The 16409-nt window shown below is 42.1% G+C and overlaps 1 protein-coding gene across 2 annotated transcripts in view; it reads right to left on the bottom strand.

Moving 5' to 3' along the window:
- Positions 1-16409, bottom strand: part of TNC (tenascin C) — a 73184-nt gene that overhangs the window by 40579 nt on the left and 16196 nt on the right. For both annotated transcript variants that reach the window (XM_084299180.1, XM_084299179.1), the window contains exons 2-6: positions 6174-6766; positions 3917-5230; positions 1912-2175; positions 843-958; positions 584-740 (exon numbers count right to left, since the gene is read on the bottom strand). In XM_084299180.1, the coding sequence (XP_084155306.1) occupies positions 584-740; positions 843-958; positions 1912-2175; positions 3917-5230; positions 6174-6636 (2314 nt within the window). In that variant the 5' untranslated portion in view covers positions 6637-6766. The remainder of the gene's footprint in view (positions 1-583; positions 741-842; positions 959-1911; positions 2176-3916; positions 5231-6173; positions 6767-16409) is intronic.

A 16409-nucleotide genomic window follows, 5' to 3' on the forward strand; every position in this document is an offset into this window, starting at 1 on the left:
TTTCATTTTCAATAAAGCTTACCAGAAAACTATAGCACTTAGGCTTTTAATTGCTTCAGAACAAAATTAAAATGAATGGCTCCTACAAACTGAAGCTTATCTTCATATTTTTCATCCTTTACTTTTTACAGCTGTAGAAGAAAGTGCCAGATGGAGCCAATTCGTAAGAAACAAATTCATAAAAATTCATTAACATCTGAAGTTGCCAAAACAAAGACAAACAGAAACCCTAAGAGTCCTGCATAATGGAAGCTCTCCCCTAAGTAATTTCTTTACACCAATACGACCAGGAAGAAAGAAGTTCTAGTTACTATTGATGCACCTTTTAAAAAAGGATAAAAATAGATAACTGCTAACTACCTTCTAAATAAAATTAAATTTACTTTCCTCTTCAAAAAGGTAATTTAGGAAGGAATTAATTTATCTTCATGTCTTCCTTAGCAGCTCCAATGCTTCCCCCCCCCTTTTTTTTTCTTTTCCCTATATAAAGCTTAGCTTTCCAAAAAAATTTTAACACTACCAAGACTACATCAAAAAGCAACTGTTTAATTGGTTGCACTATACCAATACAGGTTATGCTTACTTGTGGTTATCACTTTGGATAGTCCTGGTCCCCTGGTATTGTTTTTCACTATATGAAGGGATACATTATATTGTTGCCCTGGTGCCAAGCCTGGCTGCATATATGATGTCTCTGGCCTTTTCAAGCTGCTGGTTATATCTCCATTATCGTCCTTTTTCTGTAATACATGAAACAAGCATTTATTATAAAAACAAAAAATTCAGGATCTTTCACTTGGACAAGAACCAAAGCTTCTGTACAAAGAACATTGCTTCCTTACCATATTACGGAAGACCAGCTCCCAGCCATCAAATGAAATGCTCAGAGGATCCCACTCTACCTGGACAGATGTTTCTCTAACAGATTTGAATTTCAGACCTTCTGGAGCAGGCAGATCTGTGACAGAAATAAATAAATAAATAAACAAGTAAATAAATAAATAAATAAAGGGGATAATTACATGTGCAACAAGTAATAAATGAGGGCACTGGGGTGGGACAGCTACATCTATCCACAGCTATAACTTTCCACAGCTTTCCATAGCTTTTCACAGCTATATCTATCTGCCATGTAGGGAGCTGTATCTGAGATGTTTTAACTCACTTCACAGCTAGGTATTCTGCCTTTGGACAGACATTCCTCTGACCTGTTCTAGATTTCACCTTAGAATAAAATAAATGCCCTCGAAATGCCTGTTTTTGCCCTCTTGAAAGAACCTCGTGTGGCCATTTGAAGTTAGGTGAGATAAATCCTGCCCCAAGTCTCTCAGAATGAGAACAATGACAGAAGTCAAAGAGCATCTTTTGAGACTGGCATGTTGAGATATGATTGTGATGGGCACAACACAAAAAGGGAAACGGACAACAAATTATCAGATAAGCAGATAGAAAAGCAAGTTGTGGTAAAACACATGGAAGATGTAAAACCAATATAATCTCCATTTTAGTCAAAAGATTTTGAATCCAAGTGATTTCACATTACTCTTATTGTACTTTCTGTATTTATATATATATATATATATATATATATATATATATATATATATATATTTATTTATTTTCAGGAAGCATTACCAGAGTTTATGAAGAAACTGAGGGTTTTAATTTACAAAGACCCCACAATATTCATTGTCTTGAGATGGCCTCAGAGAGCAGAAGAGCTAACAAACATTACTTTTAACACAGACATTGGTATTGAAAAATAATAGAAAATGAAAGTATGAAGGCTGTCCTTGTCCAGAACAGAAGGTGAGCAGGAAATAGAAAATACAAAAGGAAGAAAACCCTAACAAAAATAAATGCTTGCTACAGAACAGACAAATGAGTGAATAAAGAGAATATTAAACTCACATGTTGCTACTCTGGCACTGACTGGAATACTCTTCTTGTTTTTAAGGATTGCAAAGACACGGATAAAATATTCCACACCCGGCTCCAGTTCATGAATGGTGGCAGATGTCTGGTTTCCTGGTACAGTGAACTGCAGATCTAAGCCACCACTGCTGGTAGGGACATAGGTGACAAGGTACTCATTGACGAGATTCTCATGCTTCCATTCCAGATTTACAGTTTTATCTGTTACATTTGTTACAGTCAGCTCTGTTGGAGGAGACACTAGGGAGGGGAAAAACAAAACAAAACTTTTCAAGGCTCAGAAAATAATGACCTACCCAGTTTCACATTTTCCCAGAAGCAGTTTATAAGAATCATCTAACAAATAGGGAATGGGGAAGCCATGCCACACAAATTAGCCACTTGTAGAAAGGAATGTTCAGTTGATGAAGACTACAGATGTTTCCAAAAGTCATGGGCCAATTTCTACTTTCATACTTGCATATAACCTATGGCTGACTGTGTTCCAGATCCTCCTCTCATGGCTACTACACAAGACTACTATAGCTGGGTCGTTAGGGATTCAGATGATTAACTCAACTGCCAGCAACACATGATTTTATAGTTGGAAGTGCTGGGGTTTGGATATACAGAATTGCACAGATTTTCCACAGTAAAATAAAACATGATTATTTTTGTAAATACTTTCAATAGATTACTCCCCATTTGCATGCACAAGGACACAGAATGTGGCTTGGGAGCCTTCCAGGAGGAAGAGATGAAAAATGGGAATTTCTTTCAAATCGTATTCATTGTCTTTTACAATGTTCCCAACCCCAAAGTACTCTTTGATTACTCTACAAAGATCTTAGTTCTAAAATACCTCCCTTGGGATCTCTTAAAAAAAACCTGCCTCCTTTATAGCGTAACACCTGTCATTATCTAGCTGCCAACATTTTCTATCGATTTCCATAGAGTCAGTGGTAATGGGAAACTAACCTGGTTTTATAGCTAAGTTTCCACTCCAGTTGATTCCATTATTTTACTCTAAGCTTTGTCAAATCTAACAGTATATATGTTCCATGTATATATATAATACACACACACATATATATTTTATTTTAGTTAGAAAAATCAATTTGGTCACTTGAGTGAGAACCAAGGCCCCTGCAATAATCCTGAAAGCTTGCATGACAGTATTTGTGACATCTGGCAATTCCATCATGATGGGTGTCTCATACTCAGATAGGACAATCTTATTTTCTGCTCTTGCCTTGCCTCCACCAGGGATCCAGCTCAAAGGTCCATCTCCAAAGTAAGGTCCTTGGGGTCTGAGCCCTTAGGGTCTGACAGCATACACTGTCAGTGCTATGCATTTTGGTTTCAGCTCCCACAATAGTGATAGCATTGCAAATGCAAGTTCCCTTTGTACTGGTCCAGTGTGGGACTGTGAACTAGAAACTGCAAGAAGTACTTGATACCTAAGCTCTTTATTCCCTGAAGTTCTTACCCACACCGCCTCATTCCTGACAGCATTATTTTTTAGGCAAAATTCTGTCCATATTCTCTCGACTAATTCTGCTTAGTATCTAAGTAAGAAGTTTCTGAATTCACCTCCCTCTTTCTCCACAGCTAGTACAGTTTCTTTAAGATGCATCTTTTTAGCATCATGAGAAACCAAAAGGTAATAGTGACAAACACCCATCCGGTGATAGCTACAGCTCCAATGGCATTGTATCAGGAGCAAATTTGGAGACAATAAATCGACTATTACCATTATCAGCCTTTTAGATTGCTGACCACCACAATTCAACAGAAACCACTACACTATATAACCCTGAAAAAGTAAGGGAGGTGAAGTGCTTTCTCTCAGTGCTGCAACTCCATCAATTCAACTGTTCAGACTATGATGAAGAAGAGCAGAAATAGCTACGTGGAAGACATTCATGGACCCTCCAAGGCTGATAGATGGACACAGAGGATTACCCAGGGGAAGCAGATGGAAAGGGTCATTGCAACCTACCATCAGAGCAGTCGATTCCCATGTAACCATCCTCGCAGACACACCGTCCATCGATGCAGCGGCCCACATTGTTGCAGTCATTGGGGCAGGACCGTTCACGGCAGTCTTCCCCAGTGAAGCCCTCATGGCACACACAGCGCCCGTTGACACAGCGCCCACGCTGGTGGCAGTCGTTGGGGCAGGACAGCTCACCACAGTCCTCCCCTGTGAAGCCATTGTCACACACGCAGTGCCCCTCCACGCAGCGCCCACGGTTGTTGCAGTCGTTGGGGCACCTCAGCTCACCACAGTCCTCTCCCGTGTACTCCTCGTCACACACACACTGCCCATTGATGCAGCGTCCGTGGTTGTTGCAGTCGTTGGGGCACCGCAGCTCACCACAGTCCTCCCCCGTGAATCCTTCGTGGCACTCACACTGCCCGTTGATGCAGCGCCCGCGGTTGTGGCAGTCATTGGGGCACCGCAGCTCCCCACAGTCCTCCCCGATGAATCCCTCGTCACACACGCACTGCCCGTTGACGCAGCGCCCACGGTTGTGACAGTCGTTGGGGCACCGCAGCTCCCCGCAGTCCTCGCCGAGGTACCCCTCATGGCATACGCAGCGCCCATCCACACAGCGCCCACGGTTGTGGCAGTCCTTCGGGCACCTCTTCTCACTGCAGTCATCCCCAACGAAGCCCTCGTGGCAGACACACAGCCCGTTCTCACAGCGCCCATTGCCATTGCAGTTGTTGGGGCAAGTCAGATCCCCACAGTCCTCTCCAGTGTAGCCCTCCTCACAGAAGCAGGTCCCGTTGACGCAGCGCCCGCGGTCAAAGCAGTCGTTGGGGCAGATGAGCTCGCTGCAGTCCTCACCGGTGTAGCCCTCATCGCAGACACACTCGTTGTCCACACAGCGCCCGCGGTTGTGGCAGTTGTTGGGGCACAGGGGCTCGCTGCAGTCCTCGCCAGTGAAGCCCTCATGACACACGCACCGCCCACCCACGCACCTCCCGTGCACGCTGCACCCATGGGGGCAGAGCTCCTCACTGCAGTCTGTGCCTGTGTACCCCTCAAAGCACACGCAGACCCCATCCACACACTTGCCTTGGTCGTTACAGTCGGAAGGGCAGGAGGCCTGGCTGCAGTCCTCGCCGGTGAAGCCCTCGTTGCAGGTGCATTTGCCCTGTAAACACACTCCCCGGTTGAAGCAGTGGTGCGGGCAGGCTGGTTCAGAGCAGTTGGGGCCTTTCCATCCAGGCTCGCAGACACAGCCGCAGATCTCGGTGCTGTAGTTGCCATGTCCACTGCAATAGGGTGTCATGTCCAGGCGGCCTGTATCAAGAGTCAGGAAACCCGTTACCCCCTTACCTCTAGGATGTGTTAGGCCAGTGTGACACACAACCTAAAAGGGTCTGATTTTCCCTGTTCCCTACAGGTCTGATTTACAGAATCACCAAAGGTTTTGAAAGACACGCTCCCACTCTCTCATAAGATTTAGTTTACCAGGAATGCTTTAATTCACACTGCTGCCAGGGAAAAGCTGCTGCCAACTAATAGCTAAATGAGCATCTTAGATTCCTCTGCTCTTCTCAAAATCTCTCTTCCACTGACTAAGCAGCTTTCCTGACTGCTTCATTATGGCACACACCCGTATTCACCAGAATGTGTTCTATGTTCACCAGAACATAGAAAGCCAGGCAGCACACTGTGTCATCCACAGTGAGACCAGATCTGAGTTCAGAGAGACAGATTACAGCTGTACCTATGTTTTCTCTATCTTATGACCAGCGACTTACCTCAGTTTAAAAAACAGCAGGAGGTATACTTTCTTTTTACCTCTCAAATCATTTGTGCTCACTAGTACTCATCTATTGCTTATATCCTGCTATATTTTTATTGGTCTCTGTTAAGGAAAACTTGGACATGAAAACAGTTACATTGGCAGCCTGCTTAAGGGGACAAAACATGGAGCCAAAAGCTTAGACTGTGTGAGTTTTAATCTAAATTCGACACTGACTGTTACCTTGTCCAAGTGCCATACATGCTCAATGCCACCACTACAAGGCAGCCCAGACAGACTCCTGACCCCCAGATCCACAAAACTGCAAAACTGTGAATGAACCAAGCTGGCAAACGCATTCCCACTTTTGATTACATTTCAAAATTAACAGGTTGACTTTTGCTCATTCTTGAAACAGATTTGAGTATCTACTCTAAACAAGATCTGCTGCCAGCGTAAGAGTTTCCCCGAGAGTGGCTCCCCAGTCTGCCTTACCTTCTGCTGTCTGCGAATTAGGACAGCATCCAGCCCCGCTGGCACACTGCTCCCGGAGGGAGGATACCAGCCCCTCCAGCTCCTCTAGTCTGCTCAGCAGATCCTTAATATCTGGGGCAGCTGCACAGCCACAAGCCCGGCGGGGGATGTTGATACGGTGAGTGAAGACAATCTGGTTCTCATCTTTCACCGTGTGCTCCTCGTAATTCTTGACAGGCTCAATTTCTGCCTTTAGGTCTGCATCGCCACTTGCTGTATCCAGGTCCACAGAGCAAAGGGAGCCAACAGGCAACTTAATGTTGTAGACATGGTTAAAAACAAGGGGCTGGCAGTCCTCTGGTAAGGTCACATTTAGCCCAGTTTCCCGCTTCTGCCTGATAATTCGCTTGATGAGTCCACCACTGACATGCTGGTACAGCAAACCTAAGATTGCACAGGCCAAAACCTGCATGGGGAGTCCCATTGTGGCGTTCAGTTCCTTTTCAAAGCTGATGGAATCCTATGTTTCTTTGGCCTTTGTAGTCTGGAGGGGAAATTGGACAGCCAGTTCAAGCCAAGTTGGATTTCCTTTCCTTTTCTGTCACACTTGTTTCCTAAAACAAGAAGAAGCAGTGTAAGAGATGATCTGCAGCTATTCCACCCAACAAAAGGCCAGTGGCACTGGGTGTGTGCTGGTGTCCCTTAAAGAACATGGCTGTGGTGCTGCTCAGTGTACGATCTCACTTGACCAAAATTGCTGAACTTGCTCGTAAATTACAGTGCAGATAGAGGTATGTACAATAAATCCATGTTCTGCTACTGTTCAACTCATGGTAGAAGTCTGCATTTCCTTCACCCGCTAGGGCACTGCTTGAAGGATACTGCAGGCTGGACCATGTGAAAAACTTGAGACACTGTCAAAAGGCCTATTAACACTAATAAGCCCATAGCAGCCCTTTTCCATATGCTTTAATTTGTTTCAATTTCTAGGGAATCTGAACTGTAGGGCTCGAAGCCCAATAATAGGTTTTACTACACTGACGATCTGCCTACAGCATGAAGATAAACAGAGCTCTCTGAAGAACACTGCAGGTTAAGGGTGCTAGTGTCAGTCTTTGCATCATCATTCTAGCAATATTTTAGCATAAAAGTAATGAGATGCAAGAGATTATCCCAGATGAGGCTCCAACAAGGGAGACACCGTGTAAGAAATATCAGCAGAAATATAGGAAATCTATCAAACCATTGAGTACAATAGAAAACTTCAAAGGACAGGAGAGCAAGCAGGTGGGTAGGAGGGAAAACCAGGGTAAAAGAAAATGCACACAGATACACCAAACTGGGGCTGGAGGGGAGGGAAGAGAAGGAAAAGAAATCCTTTGATCATCTCAGTTCTCCCAAAGAAACCGAAAGCTTTTTATGGGTAGAGGTGTAAAAAGTCTTTTTAGCAACCAATAAGCCTTTTCATTACACAACATTTCTCAGTGTCTTATCTTTCACCAGCAAGTATTTCACTCAATACCTTGCATAGGGTTGCAAGCACCTGGCTGGGATTTACTAGCTCTTCCTGAAACTCACTCTTTTCAAATAGCTTCAATATTACCTCTTCCTCCTCAGTCTGAACCCATTCCTTTCAAATTATATGAGTCAGGGGAGCTGAAAGACATCTGTTGACTTCCATGCAGAATCAGCCCTTTAGCATGCACAGTGAGAACTAAAAGCAGCTAATGGACAGACTAAACAAGTGTACCTCTTAAATGTCATCTTAACATTTGTTTTTCTTTCTGCTCGTTTAAATAGTTAGGTCAGTGACTGGGCTTTCACTAATTGTAAGCTTCTTCCACTCTTCTGCTTCCCACAAAGTATATAGGATCATTTTTCCCATACTATTCCAGCTGCTTTTGTGAAAAATAACAATCATACATCACACACTTTACTGAAGTAACTTTGTGTAGACAATGTTGAGCTCACAAGGAGTGAACTTCACCCCTTTTTATTGGCAAATAAATCAGAAGTAAACATGCAGTGGTGGAGGCTTTTGTCTTGTGGAAAAGCATTCAGCTTGAAGCCATTTCTAACACTTACCCTGTTTGTTCAAATATGTCTGCAACCCCTATCTGCACCAGAGGAGATCACAATTAGATTAGATTAGGTAGCTAATAAAGAGTAACAGAGACAGACATGGTCCAGGCCTCATTTGTGACTCAAGCCAATCCCTAAATAGGGCTGCAGTTCATGAAACATATTCAAGACAATATCTGAAGTGGGATTTAACTTTCAAGCACCCCTATATGTTTGCAAACTGCAAATTCCATGCAGTGGAATCCCATGTGCTAAATACGTTTTGCCCTGAGACAAAGTTATAGAGCTGAAATTGATGCTTAGTCCTCAAGTAGTTGTTTAAGGTACACACTGCTTGAAAGAACAGAACAAACTATGCACCTAATTCTCACTGAATTTCAGTTTGAGTCTCAGTTTATTTATGGCTTCTGTAATTCCCAGCCTACAAGAATATTGGCCTTGTCCAGACCTAGAAAGCTGATGGAAGTCTTTCTGCTAACAGCTGTGAGCTTCCATACCATTTTATGGGGATACAAACTGCGATTTTTGTATATGCCTGGAAAATAAAAGCCCTGCTTCTGACAAAAGCTATTCACTGTTGCCTTCACTACAGATGAAAGCCACACTAATACTATTAGTTTTACTGGATATTCATCACATTAGAGTCAGCCAAACCTCTCAGCCTACAGACAATACTCAAGACATAATGTATCTTGGCTGACATCCTTTTGAAGTTTATGAAGGGTGGTCTGGAAGAAGCATTCCAGTGTCTGATCTGTGACCTCTGTGTTTTGAAAGTGAATGTGATGTCTGAGCTAATTTGGATCAGGTGTTTCTCCTCTGATCTGCCAAGGGCCCAGCATGATAAGCTGAGCTCCACTGCTAGATCTGAGATCTACAGAACAAGACACCTTCATACAATTATTTGTACATTAGCCTTATTTTTGGCTGGAAGAAAAAAGATGATGTCCTCCCATCTAATATCCTTCAAACATATCTACATAACAGCTCAGGCCATGATGGACCACCCAGGAAGGCACTTCTAGAGAAAAATGGAAGACAGCGATTGCCAGGCTCAGCTGTTCCTTCATTTATTTTCCAATCTTCTTCCTTTCAGAATGGCCCAAGTAGATTTTGCTTAAAAGTTGCAGACACACTACCTCTTGGAGACAAACTTTTCTTTGCAAACATCAGCTGCTGGATTATTTACAGGGACCTAGAAGTCTGGCAGCAAGAGTCTGCAAATAAAGGTGACTTTTCTCATCATGAGCTTGGACGTGCTGCAATGCATATAAAAGGTGTTGGGTGATGTTTGTGGCATGTTTGTCAGATATGCTGAGTGACTTGTCTGCCCCAAAATGTGTCCTATTTTATAAGCAATAAGTCTAATAAGAAATCCTACTTGTTTCTTACGAACTGTGCCCCCTAATGTCTTACTACCATCCTGACTACAACATGACTGCTTCAAAAATCTTGGCAATGACTATGTGGTTCTGCAAAATCTTCTGCTTGTCATGAAGAACACTACATTCTAACAGCTCCTCTCATCCCACCTAATTACTGGCATCTTTCTGTGGCCATCACCCTCACTGGGGCAAATCTTATCTTTTAGTTCTCTCCTTGTAGATCATCCCATGCCAGAGAGCCTGCAACCACAAAATAAATAATAACAAAAGGCACTGTGGCTTCTTACACCTGTCCTAATTTTACTGGATGAGATGTGACTTCCTGCAGGCCTGAATTTTGCAGTCATGTCATTTAAAGTGTTGTGGCTAAAAATTAAGAAGCTAATCATGGCATTTATGCAGTACTAGCTGACCCAGAACGTATTAGGAAAAGGAAATGTCCTGTATGAATAGTAAGTGTAAATATTAGATGTTATCCAAAGAGGGAAAAAAAAAGACCATTCCTAGAAAAACACTCCTTAAAAACATGATCACTACATGGTAATGCCCCTAATAATATGTGGTGGAAGTGAGATGGACTGTCAATAGCACAAAGAAAAGAAACAATTTTCATTTCCACTACACGCCCTTTCATCTGAGGATCTCAAAGCGCAACATCTGTTTGTCTGATTGTCAAAAATGAGAAAATATTAAGGTTATTTTTTGTTTTAGATGACTCCTTTCCCCTCATTGACATCATAACTTTTTCAGCACATTTATATTTAATTAAAATTTGTTTCTTAATAGGAAATGGTCAATCCATCTTGGAAAAAGCTGAGGAACTCCTGAGTCCTAGGAAACACTCAGCAAAGGTAACATATGAATATTTCCCTTCCCCACAGATGTATTTGCTAGAAACCAGCAGGTGTGAGAAATTAAATTAATATGTTTGCATAGTTTACAGTTCTAGTTTACCGCTTTGGTCTCTCTTGCAAATTCAGGAGTGGCAGAGCTGTGAGATTATTTGCCGGCACATGGAGCGATAAATATGCAAATGAGATCCCTGTGTGAGTTTAATCAAAACAGATTGCAGCAATGAAGAAATGGAGGTGTTAAAAAAATATCTCAGCTGTCCTTCTTAAAGGAGGCAGAAGGTTGATTAGATTTGCTCAGGCACCCTCTACATGTCATGGCTTGGAAATTAGACTTAAAGAAGGCATGATGAAAAAAGAGGGAGAAAAAAGACTACAAATCCTCTCCAAACAGATACTTCCAACATCACAGCAGGAAGGGATCACATGATCTCAGCATATATTGTATTCAAGCACACCTTGTTAAACATGGATGGAAGTATCAATGGGAGGGATTCTGACAGAGGGGAAGACTCAGTTGGAGGAGAACCACAGCCCTCTGCAGAAAACAGAATGGTGCATTTTAGGGCTTAGTAATTGCTCATGTCAAAATAGCTTTCTGTGATTTTTTAACAGAAGAAATTCTATATTTCAATAATTTCCAGCAAGGTGTGATCTAGCCATCTGTTCCTTCAAGACTGGGGTATACAGCAGTGCCTGTGTCTCACTGGCCTCATGATATCACAGTGCTCTTCTCCTTATCTATTGACACACAGACAAGAGTCTCGCTGGGAATTTGATGGGACCTGGGAGACTCCCTCATTGCAGACACAGGGAATTTGTGCATTTTCTACAAGGAATAAAAGCAGTACTGTTGCAGAGGATTAATAAATTGAAGCAGTCTGCCAGTGTGCATTTTTACAAGGAAGATTTTCAAAAGATGCAACCTTTTGAAGAAAAATTGCTAACAATATAGCTTTGCCAAGAGCATGTGACTCTAGAGGCTCCAGGCATCTTCTCAAACAGATGGATTAAGTCTGAAGTAAATTGAAATGTTCACAAAGAAAGAGACTGAGGGAGACTGCAAGTTTTGACACAGCAGGCCAAAACATGAACAGTTCTGATTTCATCATCTTTCACCGCTGTTTCCATAAATTTGTAACTACAGAAAATCATTTTCTTTCCATTCCCAATTGCAACTGGGCAACGGAATCAGCAGGGAGTCTCAGTGTAGGTCAAACTATACTATGTCACAGTTTAGAGCTGAAATTCATAATAGTCCTGAAATATCAGTGACAAATGTTTCCAGCAGACACATCCAAAGCCAAATTGTTGCTGTGCTTTTCTCCTTTATTTACATTGTAATCATTTTGGAGAAGATTTTTAAGGCAGCCAAATCTGACTCAGAAAACTGGAAATATAACTCAGAAAATCCACTGTTTTCTCTGTACGTGCAAAGAGAATTTGCAGTTGTTTCAAGAACAATCGGAGACCACAGATACAAACAAGACTTTAGGAGGTGAAACTCCAAGGGGCAATATTCATAATTCAGAAATTTTCTTTGAAGTCTTAAGTCAACTGTAGAAGCAAAGGAAAACCTGTTTTCACAAGTATCAGGGAAGAAAGAAAGAAGCCAACTCCCTTATTCTCAAAAGTTCTATCAGCTGAAATGCAGAGTGATAAACTGTAATCCATCCAGGTTCCCAGTTGCACAGTGAGGATTTACCTCTAATTCATGTCCAAACAACTTCACGTCTATCTCTGGTCAGTTCATGAAGAAGTTCAGTCCTGTGTGTGTTCTAGGGATTCCTATGACATCCCTACATTTCTGTAGGGAGCTGGGTTTTGTTTGTTTATTTATTTTTTAATTGAAAAGAAATCCCAAACCTGGTAAGCCCCCAAGCAAACAATGGATCCAGACCCAGTGATCCCACCTGTTTATAAATGACAACATGCAAAGGCATGGATTTCAATGCCTTTCTCCTACCCAGCTCCAGATTTGCAGACTGAACCTATTCCTGAAAGTCAAAAGGACAGAAAGGATTAGCCAAAAAGACCTTTCTGCCAGTGGATGCCCAACAGCGCCAAGAGGAAGAAAGCACTCCATGGAACAATGGTGCAGAGACAGAGGCAGAAAGGAAACAACTGGAAAGGAAGTTTTTAAATACGCTGAACTAGAGAAGCACAAAATCTAAAGACATGGGATGATATGGGTAATAAAATCCTCTTTCTGATACAGAAATGATTCAGCAATATCCCTAAGTCCAGAATGAGGGTCCCTTGGCATCCACGTGTGTTTTGGGGGGAAAGAGAGGGGGAGGAAGGGGGGAAAGGAGGCAGAAAACCTTTTTTCCAAAAGTTTTAGCAGTTAAAATGGAGAGACAAAGCCTCATTCCTCCATTTTAAATATGGGAAACTGAGGCACAAAGAGACACTGAGACACCTGAGCTCCTAGAAGCCTCTGCTTTAGGACTAGGCAAGTCTCAAAGCTGAAAAAGGGTCCAGTTTTGCTAAGTCTCATCACAGCAGTTCAAGCACAGGCACCTCACAGCACCAGACCCTAGAACCATACTTTCTTTTTCCTTATTCTGCCTTTATGACTTCAATTCTTACTATTTAAGAACAAACTGGCATTTTCTCTTTGATGTGGTTAAGCTCCCACAGCTCAGAGCTCTGGATACATCCTGAAGCCATCTGCGTTTCATCCAGTGCTGGCACTGGATGTTTGCAAGGAACCTTGGTTCCTGGGGCTGAGAACACTCACACAGACCGGCACTTTGCACGCTGAGATGGGAACTGATTTTCGCAATTAATTCTTGATCGATTTCTGAGCTCTCCTAGATTAGAGTTGTCATGTGCAGAATGCATGCATTATATGTTCTGCGGGCCTCATCATGCCAATGTACTTACTCTTATAAATAAAAGATTTTAGACTACCATAAATGAGCCCTGCAGTAGGTCCTGGTGATCATTTGAATTACAGTCAGACTTGTACCTCAGACTGGTTCAAAGAGCAGCAATAAAAAAGATTCACACACACTTTTTGCCCCATCCAGCCCCTGAGGTCCTACATTAAACACCACTCAGCTAAGCCTGAACTCCTCACTCCAGTTAATTTTTCATCTTTGGCTTCAGCTCTTAGGTAACATTTCTGCTTTTGGGAAGCTGTGTAGTTTCTGGTTCACAGATCCTACTGTACGTCATCTTTAAATAAAACCATTTGGATTCCTTTTAGCCTCCGCCCATTCTACCTTGGCTGAAAAGCAGCATATAGACAGGACTTTGCCAAGGCTCTTTGAGAAGGAATTTTAATTAATTGCTTTGTGTACAATTTAGAATTTAGCAAAGGCTCATATTTCAAAGGCATCAGCATGACAGTGCCACAAAGAGGGAGGAAAAATAACCCACTGAAGCCAACATCCATAAAAATGTGAAAGAGCTATGGTAAATTCTGAATGATAAGCATAAAAGCAGCCCCTTGAGAGACTAAACCTTCTGTCGTACAGTGACTATTTTGAGTTAAATTAGCATGATTATTCCATTATAAACTACTTTGTTTCAAGAGTTTAGTATTCTTAGCCATGGAAAATCTCCCTAGGTCTATCCTTGTTCAGGATCTCAGAGAGAAAACAGACATTTCTAAACTAAACAATGAGCTTGGCTGTTTTTCAAAGCAGAGCAGAAGTTCAGAGATCAGAGGTGGTCTTCTTCCAGTATCAGTAACATCTTTGATCAGTTAAGTGTTAGTGAGCATATCTCATGAATTAAATGAAAAATGAAGTCAACTGGCAGAGATGCAGCTGGGAGAAAAGGACTGCTGAAAACATGCAATAATTAAACAGAAGTGAAAAACACATTATATGATGAGGTGCCTGCAATAACAGGATATTGAACTCTACGACCAAAAGGTGCCTTCCAGTTTCACAGTCCTAAAGACTTTTTTGATTTATGTTTCTTACAAATTACCTGGCTGATGATGAGAAAAGCAAAGAAACTCAGCCTGAATATACTGCTGCTGCTGCTATATCATCGAGAGCAAAGGAGCAGGAATTCAGAGGACAGCCAGGTGTACGGAAATGGCACTGTGTTGGGACTTGTGAGATCTGAGGATGTTCCTAATTTCTGGAATGAGTTTAGCCAAGTCAATTAACATTTTGATTTCTAATAAGTCTATAGGAGATTTGCATCCTAAACAAGTTATAAATAACTGAAATTAAATGACTTAATTCCTTTGATACTTCCAATTTCTTTGAGAGATTCTTCAGTCTGCTCTGTAGAAAACTTTCCCTCCTCTCAGTTTTTCTGCCTAAATTCTATGATCTTTATCTAAATGAAGTAAGAGAACCTCTGGTACAGAGTATCTACCTATATTAGAGCAAGCCAAACATGTTAAGGAATAGCAGCCAAGTGGCTACAGTTCTTAACAGGAGGTTTGATCGCAGTCACCTTCTGAACGGACCACAGATGGACAGTAGATAGGATTAGCGGTGAAAAGGGTGAGTGAGATGTCTTTGGATATTTTACATTCTGGCTGGAGCAGAGCTGCTCTGAAACAACTACCATGTTGTTTAGGGCTGCTGGATATAAGATACTCTTGTTAAGGCCATGCCTACGTAATTATTTATAGATTAAACTCAATGCTTCCTTTGGAGCCATTCCAGAGGCCAGCCACCATTGGAGGAAATTAAATAACAAACCTGTGTTTAACATTATTAAAAGAAGATTAGCCTCATAGCAATGCTCTGTGTTACTGAAGAGGATTTACATTTCAAGTGCATTCTACACATCCCAGGACAATACCGAGAAGAATAAATCCCCTCCACCTCCCACAAGGAACAGGAGCTGAAGAGTGGTGCTTCCCCTTGCAGCAGCTTTGCCTGGGCAGATCTGTGCGGCATGAGCCCCCAGGGACTGCTACAGATCTCACCTCCTGCAGAACACCCCCAGCATCCATCCCCTGGCTGCTCACAGCCAGCTGCTGGAAAATGGCTTCAGCAGGATGAGGACAGCCACCTACCCGGGGTGGGTTGAGGCGTGCTTATAGCACCTGGAGTAGGGATCAAACCACTTTATGGCAGGATGTCAGACTAACAACAACCTGGTTTGATCTTTCTGGGGCCTCGTTTGGGGCAAATCAAACTTGTGTGCAAGGAGAAACAGCTCCTAGGCATAGTCATGGGCCAAATATTAGAAGTAACCTGCAGATGTGCTCCTTCTCCAGGTAGCTGAAGGGGTGGGTGGTTGCAGCAATAGCCCCAGACCTTGTTTGCACAGCCAGCACTGCAGAGCAGAAAAAGATGCAGCAGAACCTGCACTACCCTGAGTGTCACCTCCTGCAGATAACTTCAAAGACATAAATCCATCCTGCCACACTTAAAAAAAAAAAAAAAAAGCCTGCTGTCCCTTAAAGAAATGTAAAGGCATGACTTGTATTGTAACATGACACACTCATACTATCTTGAGCATATTGTCTTAATCAAAATGATAACAAATATCAACTGGGAAATCTCAAGAACAAGGGTTTGCAACATCTATTGTCCTACCAACAGGTATCACAAGTGTTATGCAGAACTCACATTTTCATGATCAGACCCTAAGGGAACGACATCTGCTTAATCCTATAATATCCCAGCTTCTTTTGGCTTGTGTTTGAGCCTTATGACTTTTTAAACACAGTTGTTTTATATCCCATGTTTACATAAGGACACTCCAACGTGGCATTATGTAATAGTTATATATAGCCAACCAGACGCGGGAAGAGACCCATATTAAACACAGAAATCAATAGCTCATAATAACTCACTTTTGGTGTCACTGGAATTGGTAAATTTATCCGAGTTCAAACTGAATGAAGATAATTGCTGACTTAGATGTGTAATGTAGAAATATTCAGTCCGTGCACATAATTTGGTGATCAATTTCTCATGTACTGTATTGGTAATTGTACAGAATTAGAAATA

The sequence above is a fragment of the Netta rufina genome (genome assembly GCF_964035555.1).
Source record: "Netta rufina genome assembly, chromosome: 20".
Taxonomy (NCBI): domain Eukaryota; kingdom Metazoa; phylum Chordata; class Aves; order Anseriformes; family Anatidae; genus Netta; species Netta rufina.